The sequence below is a fragment of the Dendrobium catenatum genome, unplaced genomic scaffold (assembly GCF_001605985.2).
Source record: "Dendrobium catenatum unplaced genomic scaffold, ASM160598v2 fragScaff_scaffold_1117, whole genome shotgun sequence".
Lineage (NCBI taxonomy): Eukaryota > Viridiplantae > Streptophyta > Magnoliopsida > Asparagales > Orchidaceae > Dendrobium > Dendrobium catenatum.
In genome coordinates this window covers 726,828-744,222 of record NW_021319579.1, presented here as the reverse complement: position 1 = coordinate 744,222, position 17,395 = coordinate 726,828, and the positions used below count along the sequence as shown (strand labels likewise).

The 17,395-nt window shown below is 33.8% G+C and overlaps 1 protein-coding gene across 1 annotated transcript; it reads left to right on the top strand.

The window, feature by feature from the left end:
* The first annotated feature begins 17 nt into the window (after window positions 1-17).
* LOC110102724 lies at window positions 18-17,291 on the top strand. Its single transcript, XM_020831185.2, has 9 exons — window positions 18-342; window positions 420-518; window positions 614-776; window positions 7,444-7,620; window positions 7,717-7,851; window positions 8,939-9,021; window positions 9,629-9,722; window positions 9,797-9,895; window positions 16,651-17,291. Exons 1-8 carry the CDS (start codon window positions 53-55, stop codon window positions 9,884-9,886), a joined length of 1,131 nt encoding a protein of 376 aa, XP_020686844.1. The 5' UTR covers window positions 18-52; the 3' UTR covers window positions 9,887-9,895; window positions 16,651-17,291.
* Window positions 17,292-17,395: the final 104 nt, after the last annotated feature.

Genomic DNA, 17,395 nt, shown 5'->3' with positions numbered 1-17,395 from the left:
GATTCGGATATATTAGCCCTTAACGCGAACCCGGTTTAGTAGTCGGTTACCAATGCTTCGCCTCTCCTTGGTCTGCATTGTAAAGTGGGGTAAACCGGCAGCGGGCGCTGGTAGCTTCACATTGCCGTTGCCGGTCAGGCGAGGATTCCGGTCGCCGGCTGCACTGGAGGCTCTCGAAGCTCACATCGGTGAAGAGGAGAGAGGACAGAAGAAGCCACAGCTCGTGCTATACAACTATCCCTCTTTCGGTGGAGCCTTTGCCGCACTTTTCGCCCATCTGTACCACGCCGCCCTGAATCTCCCATGTCTCGTCCTCCCCTTTTCCTCTGTTGACCCTCTCAGGTGTTCCACACTGGCTTTTCTCTCTCTCTGTCTCTATTGGAATCTACTTATCGAAAGAGATCTTTTTTCCTTGCTAGGGTAGCGGATTTAAGGTTTGGAGATATTCAGACTTGTTATATGCTCGATTTCGTTGGGCCTAAAAATTTTGCAGTAGAGCTCGCAAAGATTATTCCCAGGTATTGAACGGCTGCTAATCTCTGCCTTTTTTTTCAAGAATTTTTTTCTTTATCATTGGCCCGAAATAAATGGAAAAGTAAATTGATTATTTTAGGGTGATAGCTTTTGATCATCGACTGTGTACATTATCAAGGATTTCTAATATGGGGAAGTGCCCCAGTAACTTGGAGTTGCGTATTGATACCAGAAAGAGCAGTTCCAGGGATTCTTTGGATTATTTTTCAGAAAAATTAACTGAAGAGAAATCATCGAAAAAGGTTTGTATTGATTTCTTTCTCTGGAATTTGATGAATATTTGTGATTTAGCTTTTGGACATCCAATATCTTAATCATCTATGAGGAAGATATATTGATTATTTCTATCTTGGAAATTACGTTGTTGTTGAATTGTGGTTGATTTATAGCTTTGATTAGGATATTTGTTATTTGAAGTCTTTTCGGTATGCATTGTATTTAAATGACTTGATTGATTTCTTCTTTTATAAAGTGCCTATTAAATTCCACATGCTTATTTCTATTATAATGGATTGAATTTCTGACAATATTATGTCACACCCGCCACCGAGCCTGGAAGAAAATCACAAGAACCCAATGGTAGGGTGCGAGCTGAACAAAAAATAATAAAATAATTTCAAAGCAATGAAAATATAAGACTTAAATAATTTGTATCCACCAATAAATCATCAGAGCATTTAATTCCAAACATATACTAAATGTCCACCAAACATAAATGAAATTTTCATTACACAATTGAATCAATTAAATAACTCTAACCTTAATTCCCTCTCATAGATAAACTTGATTCTGAACCTAGAAGTTCCACCAGAAGTAACCCAAACTAGCAAACCTAAAACCATGAAATAATGTGTGAGCTTGCAGGAAACAAACTCAATAGGTGAATCCCACTAAGTAAAACATAAATAACAAGGCATTGACATAAATATGAGCAAAGAAGAGAACATAAGTAGAAACAATGCATATGAAATGAGATTTTTAAATATGCATACTTCATTTATGGAAGCTAGCAGAACTCACAAAGAATTATTTGTCAACTAGTAACCATTGCATTCAATTGCAAATTCATTCACTTACAAACATGTGATATCTATACATCCATCAATGATACATTAGTCATTTATTTTCTCAGTATATCCATATGTAAGCATTTATAGTCAGTTTACTATAATACCCTTCCGGGAAAGGTTAGCACCAATCTTAAGGAAATCCAATGATGTCCTATAACCAATAGGTTTTAATGCTGATATTTACAAGCATCAAACACACAAGCTTGTATTATGTACATATTGTATTTTAGTAATAGTGCTTAACAAAGGTTATAACATATTTAAGCTTAGTTATATGTATTACAAAATTTATGATTTGCATTAACACTAGTAATTCAAAACAATCAAGATAAAGTATGTGAACTCTTCAAAAAATTATGCAACAATAAACATGACAACGCTAACTATCATATCATGTCAAAATAGTGATGCAATGATGTGAATGAATTATCACATCTTGCCATACACATTATTCACATACAATGAGTAGCAAGGGCTAGACCCCTAACAAGAAAAGATACGCTTATCACTTACTCAGTAAAGAGTCATCTACCATAATGAAGTCATAAGTAGCTAACTATTTCGATCTCGACCCCAATCTTTCTTGTTTCAACATGTGGTGCTCCATAAATCCTAATTCAAAATAATCTCAATTAATTATGCACTCAAAATACAGTGCAACAAACATTAGACATCAAAATAATTTTGTTAAATAAATGATTCAAATATTTCTCTAAGTTATTCTTCATAGATAATCTCAAATATCAACTAGTTAATTAGCACTCTAAAATTAATTAATATTAATCATTTCTTCATGGTCTTCTAATATATTTTAAGATTTAATTCTCATAAAATCTCTTTAAGTATTCATTATAGAATAGATGTATATGTGTATATAATAAAAATATTTATATAAGCAATTCACTCAATATATAAAATATTTCTTCTAAAATCAAAATAGATTCCTCTAACATAAACTACTATAAATTACAGTTATAGGATTAATTTAAAAATACATATGCACAAGTATTCTTATATGAAAAGCTCTTTATAAGTTGCAAATTTGAAAGTCATGCTTCAAAATTTAACCTTAAGCCTATATGATTAAGTGAAATAAACAAAAGACAATATAAAATCAAAAACCTCAAATATAAAAATTTAATTGCTAAAATCACAAAACATCAAAAGATTTATTTGATCCATGATTCTCCTCAAAGGCCTCCCAAAATTTATGTTTGATTTAAAAATTCATCTCAAAAACCATAAAAGTATAGAGAAAATTTGACCTTAGGTTTTAACTAAATCAAAATTTAATGAAGAAGATCTGATTTGCAAAGAGAAAAGAATGAGATACTCTTGCTTCTTCCCCTAGTTCATCTACTCAGCACCCTCCCCTTACGATGCTAGACGTCGAGAACGAACAAGGGGTTGCCATCGTCGGAGGAGCTATCGATCTCACCTCCTCCCTCTACGGCTTGCTAGGTAGTCAAAGCCTCCAATCAACTTCCTAGATTTCCCACTCATTGGCTGGATCGCAACCTCTCCTCTTTCACTTTCTCGCCGCAACCCTCTCTCTCGCTTTCAATGCCCCAAGTCCCAATTCAGAACTTAAAGGTACGATGTTGCATTTAACGGGAACGGACCGGCACGGTTCAAAGAAAAAAAAAGGTTTATTACATGTTAATTGTAGCTTAGTTATCAAATATCATAAAATTTGATCTGGATGTTTAGCTTTTATTACAACCTTTTAAGCTATATTTCAAATTCTATTAGCCATGGCCCTGAATTATATTTCACAGCTACTTCTAACAACTATTGTGTACTTTTTACTTCTCATAGTGCCAAGGTTTTCCCATACGAATGAACAATGGCCATAGTTAGATTTTTGATCTGTTATGGACCCAACCAAGTAAGCATTACTAAAAAAAAAAAAACCTGGTAAGCATTACTAAAGATGTTTTTACTCCAACTTTTTTTTTTTAAATAAATCTTTTACAATGGTTGTTTTTAGGTACATTATCAGCCTATGGAGTGCATTAAGATATTTCTTAAAGGAGTATCCATAAATTGACTAACTACACGAACAATGTAATAGATTTTAAGACAAATATAAAAGAGATAAATAAGTTTTTCAACTAGATGTTGGAACCTTTCTTTATCAACTTGAAGAGTATCACCATTTAATCCTATTTTGCTGATAGGATCCATAGATGTATTTGTGGGTTTGCATCCATCTTCTTAGTTTCTTTTAAGAGATCTAGTATTTATTCTCATTGAGAAATAGATATACCTTTTTTCTATCTTTTACTTTTCATTTTTAGAAAATATTTTATGGTTCCAAAGTCTTTAATTTCAAATTCATTAGCTAAGATTCCTTATAATCACTTAATTTATCTCTCATTATTATCAACGTAGATGATTTTGATAACGGTTTGACCACTTGGTGATTCATTAACAAATAATATGTGGTCAGACTGCCTTAGAGTGCACCAATGTTTTTAAATGTAATAGTAAATCTGTTGAGAACTAGAGTGCATTCATTAACAACTATTACGTGTTTTTTGTGTTTTTACTTGTTTCAATATAGAGATGATTTTTTTATTAATGTGACAAGTTTCATAATTGTCTTTTATTAAGAACTGAAATAAAAGATTGGGGATGTTTGGTTGGCGGTGGGTGGCAGCTGCAGTGGTTGCAGTTGCTGGTGGTGGCGTTGGCAGTGGGTGGCGGTAGTGGTGGCCAACGATGGGTAGCGCCATCGGCCAACAATGGGTGATGGTGGCCTGTGGGTGGTGATGGTGGTTAAGTGAGCTTGCTTGTGCTGTAACTGATTCTCATTCAAAATTGGGCGAGTTTATTTAATCTTAAAAATGAACTAAATGATTTATATTACATTTACTTTACTTTGCATTCATTTTTCATCCAATCAAACATCAATATTTTCAAAACCCCTACATTTGAAATACTTTACACCTTCTTTACTTCCAACCAAGAAACCCCTATGTATAAAAGATCTGAACCCACCACAACTCAAGAGAAGGCCTCCAAATGTCACTATAAATGATAGAATGATTGAGAGATTTTATAGAGATTGTTAGGATAAGTGTTCCTAGTGTGTTAGATAAGTAATCAATTTTACGCTAAAATAATACTGAATCTTTATTATTGAAAGAAGATGAGAATTTTTTCTTAGATAAATAAAGTTTAGGTGAAACAGACAAAAGTGCCACAATATGATTGCACTCGTTTTAAGATAAGATATATATTAAGCATGTTTTATTTGTAACACAGGATTTCCTTCAACATCAAGGATGTAGAGTCCAACATTTTTCTTAGCATTCTCAATCATCCTCTCCAAGGCCGCATCATGGGATTCGCATTGAGTAGAGAAAAAATTAGCAGCACAATTTATATCCTTTATAAATTTGTTTATTGATAAGAGATTATAGGAATGTTTAGGAAAATTGAGTTTAGGGATATGAAATTTAAGATGTTGATTCTCCCTAAGTCTGTTTGGAGATAAAGATCCATTAGCAATCCTTAGAAAGTACTTCTTAGAAAAATAATATATTTTTTGAGTTAGAGATATATTTCTAGTCATGTAATTTGATGTTGATGTTAGATTTGGCTGCATGATCTGAATTAGAATCTTCATTTTGAGGGGAAATAGCTTCAATCATGAGATAATCAGTGGCCAATTGCCCACCCTGAAAATAAATATTAAGTTAAAAGTATAAGTTGTTTTATAACTTTGCCCCCTCTCAAAAGCATCCTTTTGCCCCTAAATCATAAAATAAACCGTTGTCTGCCCAATGCCACCTTTGCTTCTTTCTCCCAAGCTCGCAAGGTCAGAGGCCGCTGCTCCGCTCACAACTACCAAGCCCTCTTCCACACTCTTTTCTTTCCCTCTCTCCTTCTCTTCTCTTCATTTTATTTGATGTTTAAGGTAAAGTCCGTGGGGTCTTTGAGGATTCTGGCACCCAATTCATATCCTTTAGCTCTCAAACTTTTATAAAGGTCTCTAGCATTTGATCTGATTGACAGGCCAACGGCTGAAGAGGTATGAATCTGGTTATATTTGAGGATTTTAAGTGGTTTCTCTATTGATTAATGCAATTATGACTTTTGAGCTTTCATGGGGAAATAAATAAATTTATATAGAACTTGTTGGGAGATGACTTTGTTGTTGATATCATGTGGTTTTAGGCATTGGCGGATCCTTATGTAAATGGAACCGAGAGAACAATTTCCTTTATCCAAGTTAATAGCAAAATAATTTTATAATGAAGATTTCGACAAAAAATTCAATTTTCTCAGCAAACATGAAATAAAAAAAATATTTATTAAATAAAATAAAATAAAACTTGTATTCTTTTTTATTTTTTTTTAAATTTATCAATTAGAATGAAATTTAAGAATTCATTTTAAATTTTGTCTTACATATATACATTTTTATTTTTTTATATTTAATTATTCTTAAAATAATTTTGCCCACCCTAAAATTTAAAGCTGGATCCGCCCCTGGAGATAATAGTCATTTTTATTTTGTATTTATGATCATCATAACTAATTCGGACTCTTGGAGATAGTTTTGCCTATTCAGTTTTGCATGGTGAGTTGTAGATTAGAGGATAAGTTTTCATGACTACCGATGTAATGGTGAATAATAGATTTATTATTCGAGGTGATGTTGATGGTGAAGCTTCGAAAGTTATTCTATGTTTAATCATAGTTATGGCTAAGAGAGAATAATACAAACAGGTAACAGTGAAGGTGATGGGCGAGTCGAACTCAAGACAAGCTTGGCGTGTTGGAGAATGAGGTCCAAATCACGCATGTGCAAGTTATCTAAATCACAATCCACAAGTTCTCGAAGTTGAAGTGAGGATGGGAGATGAAGTTGAAGAAGCAACAAGGGAAGAAGAAGGTTAATATAAGCAACCTCTTGCGATGAGTAGAACAAACTTACACAAAAGATTGATTTTGGTGAGGTGGAGGATTTGAGTGAAAGTGTTTAAGCCGATGACAGTCAAGCCCTCTCTATTCTCATGTCTAAAGCAAAGCAGCTGAGCCTTCACACTCAACAATAGGAGAATGTCGTTAATGTGCAGGTGAAGCTCGAATCCACCTTGTTCTCTGTTTGACATACTCGATATCGAGAGAATATCATCAATGGGCAGCCAAACCTTTTTGAATGCCCCTCATCTGTGAGCTGCACTCTGCAACAGGTTAATGTTGTTGATAAGCAGTCGAAGCTCAATTCCCCTCTGTGCATTGCACTTGGCAATAGCAGGGTGATGCCAGTGAGCAACAGAGGGTCAAATTCTTGAAGAGGAAGGGAAAATATTTTTAGTTGAACAATTTTAGAAATCTTCACAATCAATTGAATAATAATTGCTTTGATACCTTAATAAAATTGAAGACAAAAAATATGATAAGAATTTTATTCACTTGATTATAACAATAAGATATTTGAATATTTATTACTTATGGTAAAGTTAAGGAATAATTAATATAGAATTAATGCAGAATTAATGGGAGACAAATAATGAATATGAGAATTGATGAATTGTTAAGATAGAATCAACTTGCAGTTGATTTAATCAGTGCATACAGATTGTTTGATAAGGACAATGGTGTTTTATTAGAATTTCCACACAGATGTATGAAAAGATGTATTTCTTTTTTTTATATGTTGATGTAAGTAATATTTCTATTGTAATTTAAATATTATTGTGTTTTTTTAGAAAATATAAGGATTTAGATGTTAGGTAAGTAAATACCTAAGAATTTTGAGTGTAAATCCTCATAAGTTTATCATGAGTTTTTTTTTTATTATTATTATTTCATGTTGCAGTAGAACCCAGAAGCATTATTGGACCTTCAAGACTATGCTCGTGTTGAAAAAATGATTAGATATATCGAGGATGCTGATCTTCGTCGTTGGGAACTAGTAGGCATCAAAGAATTTCAGATTGGAATCAGAGAAGCTCGTGCAAAGTTAAACACCCTGACTAACCCTCACATATTTGAGCAGGTTTTCTGATTCCTCATTTGTTTAACAAAGAAACTTTGTTTTTTCTTCATTATTTGCCTTGAAAGTGTTTGTTAAGAACGATGTGGTGCACAACAGCTTCTGGAACTTGATGCTGATGACTTGATATCAAAGGGAAATTCCTACGTTGCTTCGCGCCTCGATGCAGCAAATAAGTTGTCGGCCAAGCCATTTAAGATTAGACTTGGAAGAGGATTGTATGGAGAGTGCCTGGTATTTTCTTTATAAACTTCTATTATCTAGTGATTCTAGTTTAAGTAGTCTGCATTTTCTTCTTTTTATATTTTGGATTAAACTGACTTTGGCTAACAATTATTATAATATTTGGTCTGCTTTGTGCTACTATCTTGTTACATGTTAATTTCAAATGCCAAACTTGTATCTTTGGTTGCTTTCCCTGTGGTACTTATTATAGAAAATCTGTTTGTGGTGGGTTGGTGGAATTTAGAGAACAAGGAATGATTATGGCGGCACCAAAAAGATTGTTGCTTGTAGGGCTGCAAGCGAACCAAATGTTTAGCGAGCTACTCGTTGTTCGGTTCGATTAAAGCTCGTTTGCGATCGTTTAATTAACTAAACAAACAAACTTGAACAATATTTTAAATACTCGATTCTTAAATAAACAAACTTGAACACTAATGCGTTCGGCTCATTTATGTTCGCAAACAACATCATTTGAAGTTCGTGAACAAGCTCGACATTAAGCTCGATAAAAAGCTCAATAAAATCTCGATTCATGTTCGATTTTGAACTCGTGAATAAGCTCGATAAAAATAATTAATATTTGACTATAGAATTAATAAATATAAATAATCATTACCTTTGTTACATAGACAATTGCTTTTATAATAAATGTGTTTGTTCATAGATATGTTCATGAACATGTTTGTTTGATAGTTAAAAAAATTCGTTAAATATGTTCGTGAAAAGCTCGATAAACACTAAACGAACGTACATGAACTGAACATGAATCGAACATGAACACTCCTTAATTTAAATGAACCAAACATGAACACAAACGTTAAAGCTCGAACAAACATGAACCAAACTTGAACAAGCTGATATTAAATGAACACAAACATGAACACTCACATACTCGGCTCAGCTCGGTTCGTTTGCAGCCCTGGTTGCTTGAACTGATATTTAGGCTTTGGAACCATATCTTTCGTGCTATAGTTTTACTGGAAATCAATTCACAACCAGTAGCAGTCACTTTCCTTTTCTGCTTGACTGCATTGTTTGACCTTGCTATTTGAGAATTGATGCTTTTTTGTTTCTCTTGATTACATTATTTTGATAGGCAATCAGGGCTGATGGAAATGCAGAGTTCAGCCATGAAATTGCTTTGGAATTGAGTAGCAGGAGTGCTGCAGCTGGTTTAAGGCATGACAATTAAGCTGAATTTTCTTTTTTAATACAAATTTTTCATTTATGAAATATTTATGTTTTTGATCTGATGGAAATATATCTCATGCGTGAAATCCAGTGGAATTCCGCATATTTACTTAAAAATTAGAAATTGCATTTAGGCCTTCTGATCTTTTGGCTTTCTATTCTCCTAGTTTTTATAAATTATTGCGCAGGAGTGTATATTATTATTTTTTTCATTCACTTATGTCCTCGTATTTTCCAGTAAATTGGCATCCATTGGACGAAGAAGCAAAGGGTCCTAAGGAGAAAATGTAATAAAAATGAAGGACTCATTTAAAGTATAAAATTTAAGGACCTAGCTAAAATGTAGGTTCTATGAAAAAGGAACTAAATTAATATACTGCTTAATCATGATTATAAAAGGTCCAAGTAATGTTTTTCACCATAAGAAGCTAGGATTGGGCCAGGATATAGGGTGCTAAATTTTATTTACCCTAAGAATTTAATGCAAGTTCATTTAGGTGTGCAATGTATTATGAGTTATGAAATGCTAAGATGACTTACATCAAAGAAACCTTGAATGAGGATTTGATCTCCTAACTGAGATTTTCATGTGCAGACCTATTGGAGCAGTTATATTCATGCAACGTGGGAATCTAAAGATGTGTTTAAGGACTACTGACTGTGCCACTGATACCTCAGATATTGCCAAGGTTTGTTCAATCTGCTGTTTCCCTCATTTGAATAGACTTCTAATCATGAATGATTTTGTCGGCAAAATTGGAAGGCATTTGGCGGTGGAGGAAAACCAAGCTCAAGCTCCTTTATTATAAGAATGGATGAATACAACGAGTGGACAGCAATAAATTCACCGTAATATACCACTGTAAGTTTATTTGGTTTCTTAGAAGCCCTAAGAAAGTTTAAAGTTTATAATTGAAAGTTTTTTTTTCCTATTTCATATTCTTAATTACCTCTTGAACTTATACAAATCCATGGTCATGGCATGAACTAGAGCTAGGGCCGTTAAAGCAATTGAGGCTCAAAATTACTTCGTAAATTGACTTAATCTGAAATCAACTATGGCAGTTCCTGACTCCACTCCAATCTCAAAAATTATTTTTTGGGATGGCTTATGTTTTTCTATTTATGTTGTTAAAAGCTAATTTTGTAATTGCAATCTCTATCATATTTTCCGAAAAGCAGTTCTTATAATGCAAATTTTGAATGAAAAAGTTTCCATTCAAATGGACACAATATTTTTTTTTTTTCATTTTTCCTGCCCGAAAACCAGTGCGAAGGTTGTCTCAAATAAAGCATTTACAACCTTAATTGTAATAAAATTAAAACTTTGGAATTTTATACCCAGAAAAACTCAATTAATTCAGCATCCTTTAATATGTTGTCAAATATTAGAAGTTTGAATTTATCATCATCAGATTCCATGAAGACCCATCTTCCAACCCTATTTAACAAAAATAGGAACTCTTAGTTTCAGGAAATGAGGAAACAACAGAATCACAAGAAACCATTAGAACTCTTAATTTGTATCTTTATTCTATTAAGATTTTATAACTTTTTGGACGCCTTCACTATTGCCACTTTGTTCTCGGGTGGCAATCCTATGAACATCAATCCATGGACATCCACAACTGGGCATCAAGCTTGGGTGCCAGCACTTTGGGTTGCCGACCTTAGGGCGTTGAGTCCGGGCAACATCGGACTTGGGAACCAATAGGTGGATGCTGAACCATTCAGGCGATGGTTCTAGCCCGTTGGTCCTACACTACGCTTCAACAGATGAGCTTCTAGCTCGTCAAACTAGAGTAGTTAGGAGGCCTGTCGACCAAGTGGACTGATTCATTACCATTAATGTTTTTTTCCACCACCAAAAAGCATCCCATATTATCAATTTGCTCAATTTTACCAAGACTCAATCATAGCATTCTTCTTCAATATTTTTGGTTGCACGACCTCTAGTTTATATCGGTTTTAGCCTTATGAAGGTTTTCGATGTTCCTATTCTGCACAGCTGGGGAGAGAAAATGGTATGAGCTAATTAGTTAGTGTGCTTGTTTTTATCCCCATCTCTATTTATTCTTGATTGATGGATGAAAGTTTGACGATAATTGGAGACTTTAGAGATTCGCCATCGGTTGTTGAGAAGCCAAGATCTTGCTTCCCGGTTTTCCAATCAATAGGTTTATTGTGCAATTTCCAGCAAGTTTCTTTTGTGTGTTCGAATTTTTGGAAATGATCACATTTAAGAACTTTTTCTTTCTCGAGGAACTTCATTGAATTTATCCATACCTTAAGAGGCGAGTGCAAAGCTATCCAAGGTGATTGGAGTGCCTCAATCTCCCATCATGATCTTTTTACAATTTTGCTTTCTGTAATTTAAAAAATGCTTCTCAAATGGACATGTGGGATTTTGTTCTAAATATCCTTCCTCAGACTTCATGAAGATTTTTATATAAACCAAGAGGAAATTTAGCTATCCTCTATCTCAATTCTTTTTAGATACTTGGTTGTATTCCGTAAACACTCACAATCTAGTTTTTCAAATATATCCAGTTGATGCAAACACCTATTAAGAGTATTGTAATATTGAATAACCGAAATATTACATTGACCAAGATCATGGAGGGCACTTTTGATTTTGAGTAGCTCGACGATATTTTCATTATCCAAGTAATTTGTTTTAGTGCAAGCGATATCTCTTTTAACGTGTCATAAAACAAGAAAATTTTGTCACTTTTATTTTTCATGATTTTGATGAGCCAATGCATATAACCATGCTATTTTCACATCGCCATGTTATGAATTGTAAATATTCTTTTTTAGGAGAAATGATACTTTAATGAGAAAATCATCCTTGCCTTTTTCTCTTATGAGCATCATAATTGATTAGATCCATTAAAGGTAGTTCTATCAGTTTAGTTTGTGCCCTATGAGAGAGAGAGAGATGTTATAATTTATCATGACCATTGATGTGTTCATGAAGGATTGGTTCATTATTAGACTTAGGCTTCGTTTGGGACGGCTTTTTTATTGCTTTCTAAAACGGAGTTTTAGTACAAAAATAAAAATTTTTTTACTAAAACTCCGTTTTAGAAAGCAATAAAAAAGCCGTCCCAAACGAACCCTTAGTGTTAAAGGAGAAGCTTTTAATAGAAGTCATTCCATGTTTAATAATAATTATGGTTAAGAGAGAAGAATCAAATCAAGTTCGAGATGGCTAGCGAGAACTAGACTCACAAGTTTGAGTTTGAGGCGAGGTGAGCTCTTGGTGAGTTTGGGTTAGCAGACTCACAAGATGTCTTCTCCAAAATCGAAGCGAGCTCGAGGCGAGGGCTCGATGACTTGCATGTTTAAGGCAAGCTCTGGTGGAATCGGTTGAACAAGTTTGCATGAAGGGACTACAAACTCATACAAGAAAAGCAAGCCTTCAGACTGCTGAGAGAACTTGTTTGAAGAATTGCGAGTTCCAGCAAGTTCAAGCAAAGTATACTCACATGAAGGATCTTTGGGCGAGCAGAGAAAAATAGCAAAATAGTAGTTGCCCGTCAAGAAATCATTATAGCTAGCAAGTTACAAAATACAAAATGTTTTTTAAAAGCATGTTAAAATAAGAGACGAGACATATAAAATAAGAACTTGAATCTTATTTCTTGTTTCATAATGAAAACCAGATACATATTTATAGGAATTAATTCTTTCTTAATTCTTCATGAGGAGTCATATAAGGCAGAATGAATATCGTTGGATTGCTGAGTTGAATTTCCATCCTACTCTTGATTAAATTGGAGCACTCGGATTGCTGAGCAGGAGCAAAAGATGAGGAGGTGAGGGTCATGTAGGGGCTTTTCTTCCGGAATTTCCCCATCTAATTTACCAAATCAAACCAACACTCAATCATAACATTTTCTTGCAAGTATTTTGGGCTTCAAGTCCTCTTTGCCATATAATGTAGCTCATTCAAACGATTCATTTCCATTTGTTAACCTTCTGTAGCTTTCCAATTTTGCAAAGCAATTACCTTTATGTTGGATGGATGACAATGTGAAATTATTATGTCATAGTGTTTGATAACTGAGCTTGAAAAGTTAGAGGAAGACTATTATAAAAGATGATGAGAAAAGCTAGGATAGTTTAGTAACAAGTGTCTTCATGACCTAAGCTACACTGTTTTTCTGCGTACTGATCAAGAAATGATAACAGAATATGTTGTCATTTGGCCTTGTGATAATTTACAAAAAGCATGCTTAGATGCTCCAGCGGTTTTTAGCCAAGTTAGTCAAGCAAATTTGCAATAATTTTTTTTAACTGTTTTCATTGTGCACTTTATCGCAGCCTATATCAAATTGTTCGTACGCGTTATGATGCATGCAATGCTGTTCTATCGGTATTATATGCTACATGTTTGTCATCATCATCATTAGTTTTATCTCAATAATTTAAGGTCAGCTTTATGATTCAGAATGTTGGGGGTAGGGAAATGAAAACAATTCATAATTTTTGTTTTTATAATGACTGGTTCCTTCTTTTCTTATAGTAAGGTTGGGTTAATAATAATCATTGGCTGACCGAGCCAAGTTCTATTTTTTTCTTGTTTCTTTCTATTTCCATTCCCTTTATCAACCTTAATAATGGACAATTTGTTAGAACACTAATAGGAAGTACTTGAAGATTTCAAGTAAATCCTATCAATAGAGGCAAAAACAGCAATTTGCTCTGCAAATCCAATGGAAAAAAAAACAACAAAACAATAATTTTTATTGAAAAAATCAACCTAAAGGAAGAAATAAAGCAAGATACAATTGATCCTCTATTCAATAGGAGGATCTTTCTCTCCCAAATCTCTAGACGCCGCTAGATCCCAAAGAAACTAAAAGATCTCAAATTTCAGTCAAATTCAAGATGTCCTAGCCCTAGGAAAACAAACTATTTAATGCATACAATTCAAAAGGAAATCTCTAAACAGTCCATACATTCAAATTTCCCTCCCAAATCTCTCAATAATCTTACCCAAAAAGCTCCCTTGGATTCTGCGGTCCGATCGACATACGCGAGAGGCAGATACTTCCGCCTGAGCCGGTCCCGTGTGGACCGGCTGGACCAGTCCAATGGACTGGTCTAACAAACACATGCAGCATAATATCTTGAAATATTATAACGAAGTGTTATGGATGCTAAGAAAAGGCTTAAGAATATTTAACTAATCCCACCATCCGGTTTAGTATAATTACCTTTGATGTTTAAAAATAATAATAATAATTATTATTATTATTATTATTATGTTGGTGTTATCATTATCATTTCTCGTTTATTGATTCATGATGAATAATCCTACAGTCTCGGAATACATTCACATTTAAAATGTGAGTTTTTTGTATCTCGTGACAGAATTTGTTGTTGTTATAAAGCCCATTTATTTTTGTTGGTCCGCACAAATTGTATGCATGTGAATCAAGAAAATCCCCTTTATTCTTGTTTCTTTTATTCACTGCCTGACAGATCTGCAACATATAATTGACAAACATTAGAAGAACGCCGCCAGTTTTTTATTAGCACTCAGAATTAGATCACGTTCTTGCATTGGTGATTGAATTACAGCATCAACATGACCCTATTCAACAATAAATCCTTAATAGAACTGTAAAAACTTCTGTAAGGCCTTCTGTAGTTAGGCAGCAGCACTTTGATTGCTATTGAAGGAGATGATACATTAAAATAAATGATACGAAGTATGATGCCTTGAGTTTCTTGCTTATCTGATGGTGTACTTATCTATGCTTATCTTCAAAATTCTGCCCAGTATTTGCCAGCTTACCATTATATGATGACCCAGATTGACAGTGATTTGTAATATGCAAGGCTTGGTTCATGGATTATTTAGTGTTAACTCTTTTTTATTTACAAAAATATCAAAAGATAATTCACCAAATATCTACTCATCAAATAACTCCTTCATGGTTTCATATATTATTTAGATGCATATCAAGTAGAGGTATCAGATTTGACTTATGTTAAGAAAGATAGAGGCAGACCTAAAAGGACTTGGTTGAAAAATATTAGGAATGATCTTTCTCTATTAGATTTAAACGAGAATTTGACTTTTAACAGAACACAATGGAGAAATAGGATTCATGTTGCCAACCCCACGTAGTGGGACAAAGGCTTGACGTTTTTTTTAATATCAAGTAATTACAACTTTCAGCCAACATCATACATTCATACAAGAAGCAGAATTATTGAACTGATACATCTTGCTATTCTATGTTTTCATTTTTTTTATTTTTTAACAATCATATTAACACCAAGGACCGAATTTAAAACACAACTAGCAGTAGTTCATTTGGAGGTTGCTTGAGTGGATGTTTTTAAAATGCATATAGTTTTAAAATAGATAATAATTGGAATGCTTGCATTTTAGAAATACATGAGCTGTTTGATTGGATGCAAATTAAATGCATTAAAATAAAATGCAATGAACAACATCGGGGCATGTCTGCGATCACAGTGGCAATGGCTAGGTGTGGTGATAGTCGACATCAGTTTGGGGCGGGTTGGGGTGGCGGCGGCAAGTGATGTGTAGATTATGGCAGCGGGGGACGAGCAGCTGATGACAGTGGATGTGACGGGCAATGGTTGTGGTTGATAGTAGTGGCAGCTAACTATGTGTGAATTTCAAATTTATTAAAAATGCATTATAGAATATTCCAAATTCCCAAAACAAATGCTTTTGTTTTTGGTTTACTACAAACCAAACAAAGAAAAATCAAAGCATTTGCATTTTTTTACTTTCCACTCCTAATACTTACAACCAAAGAACACCTTGGTTGAGAAGATATGCTTCTTTTAGAAGAGGAAGATGGTACAAGGGATGAGCTTTACAACTTATAGGTATGCCTTCCCAAGAGAAAATTAAAGAGATTGAAGATAGAATAATTATAATTAAGAGACATTGTAGTAGAAGAGAACTATAAAAGGAGGAAATAAAGAGAGAAAGAACCTCAGATCAACTATAAGGATGAGGAAGATTTTCTATATTGAATTGCCCTATGAGTTGGCCTTTAATGTTGATGCCAACCAACCTCTTAAATGAATTGATGATGAGCATTTATGGGGGTTGAATGCCTTGAAATTAGAACAAATCATGATGACAATCTGAAGAGATCAAGGAAATGTTTTCTCACAAACATCGATCATGTGAGAGCATAAGAGATTGATTTTTGGGTGGGTAGGTTGGGATACTCAGTGGAACAAACAAGCTTATGTGTCTTATAATTCGCGGTGGAGAGGTTCGCACGCTTCTATTTAGGGGGGAACCTATTACCAATAGCTCTCCTTTTGAAAAGCAATTTATTCTTGTGTTCACTCTGTAAGGAAGTGATGGCCTTCACGGTGAGTGAGGATTCAAAATTCTATCTTTTTATTGATCATTGGCTAATTAATGGCAACCCCTTACCAGAAGACTATGGCATTGCAAGTTGTTTCTTTATCTTCATGCATAGAAATTCTGCTTGAATGGTCTTAAGACCACTAACAATCTTAAAGATAGAAATCTTCATTGTATCCTACTTGTATTCTTTGCAAAGATAGTTCAGAGGCTCACTCTTATTTATTTTCTGCCTACAGCTCTTCGGGGAACACTTTGCTATGGGGTAATAATTTTATGTTTGAACCAAACATCATTCAGGTGCTTAATTTTAACAATGTAATATGCTTCCTATTGCTTCAAAAAAGATATATTTGCACATATTCAGTTTGTTTGTTTATATTATTTTGGTTGAAATAAATAATAAAATGCATTCTTCTAAGTTCTAACTACTCCTTTATACATTAAATGGCCCTCCATTTAAATGTCAAAGTAAATTCGTTCTAAAGAAGGGAAGACCCATTATGCTTTTTTTTTCATTTGAGTTTGATGTGATCAACTTGAGGAGGGGTATCGCTAGCTGATGTTTCATACAATCTCAGGTTTTTGTTTTTAGTTCGGTTCTATGGCTTTGTAGTTTTCTTTCGTTCTTACAATACCTGTAGTTTTTTGGGTGGTTTCTTTGCTTGGGTCTTTTTCTTTGTTTAAACATACCTCACTTGATAATTACATTTTATGTGCTAACTAAATGGAAATAAAATTTATTAATGAAAGGCAAGCATAGAAACATATTCACTTGATATCTATGCATTTCTATATTTATATATTCAAATTTTTATATTTATTTCCATAACATGCAGATTATAGTATGTAAATGAGTAACGAAGATTACGATTTTATATAAATAATTATAATTATTTAGATGTTATATAAATACAATATTAAGCACGGTATGTGGTTTCACTGACAACGCCATTTGGACATATTTTCCATTAGCTTCGTTTG

Excerpts from the sequence above, each read along its gene's own strand:
- LOC110102724 (XM_020831185.2), top strand. The coding sequence starts at position 53 with ATGCTTCGCCTCTCCTTGGTCTGCATTGTAAAGTGGGGTAAACCGGCA. Across the intron at positions 343-419 it reads TCCTCTGTTGACCCTCTCAG|GGTAGCGGATTTAAGGTTTG; the intron begins GTGTTCCACACT and ends TTTCCTTGCTAG. Across the intron at positions 7,621-7,716 it reads ACCCTCACATATTTGAGCAG|CTTCTGGAACTTGATGCTGA; the intron begins GTTTTCTGATTC and ends GGTGCACAACAG.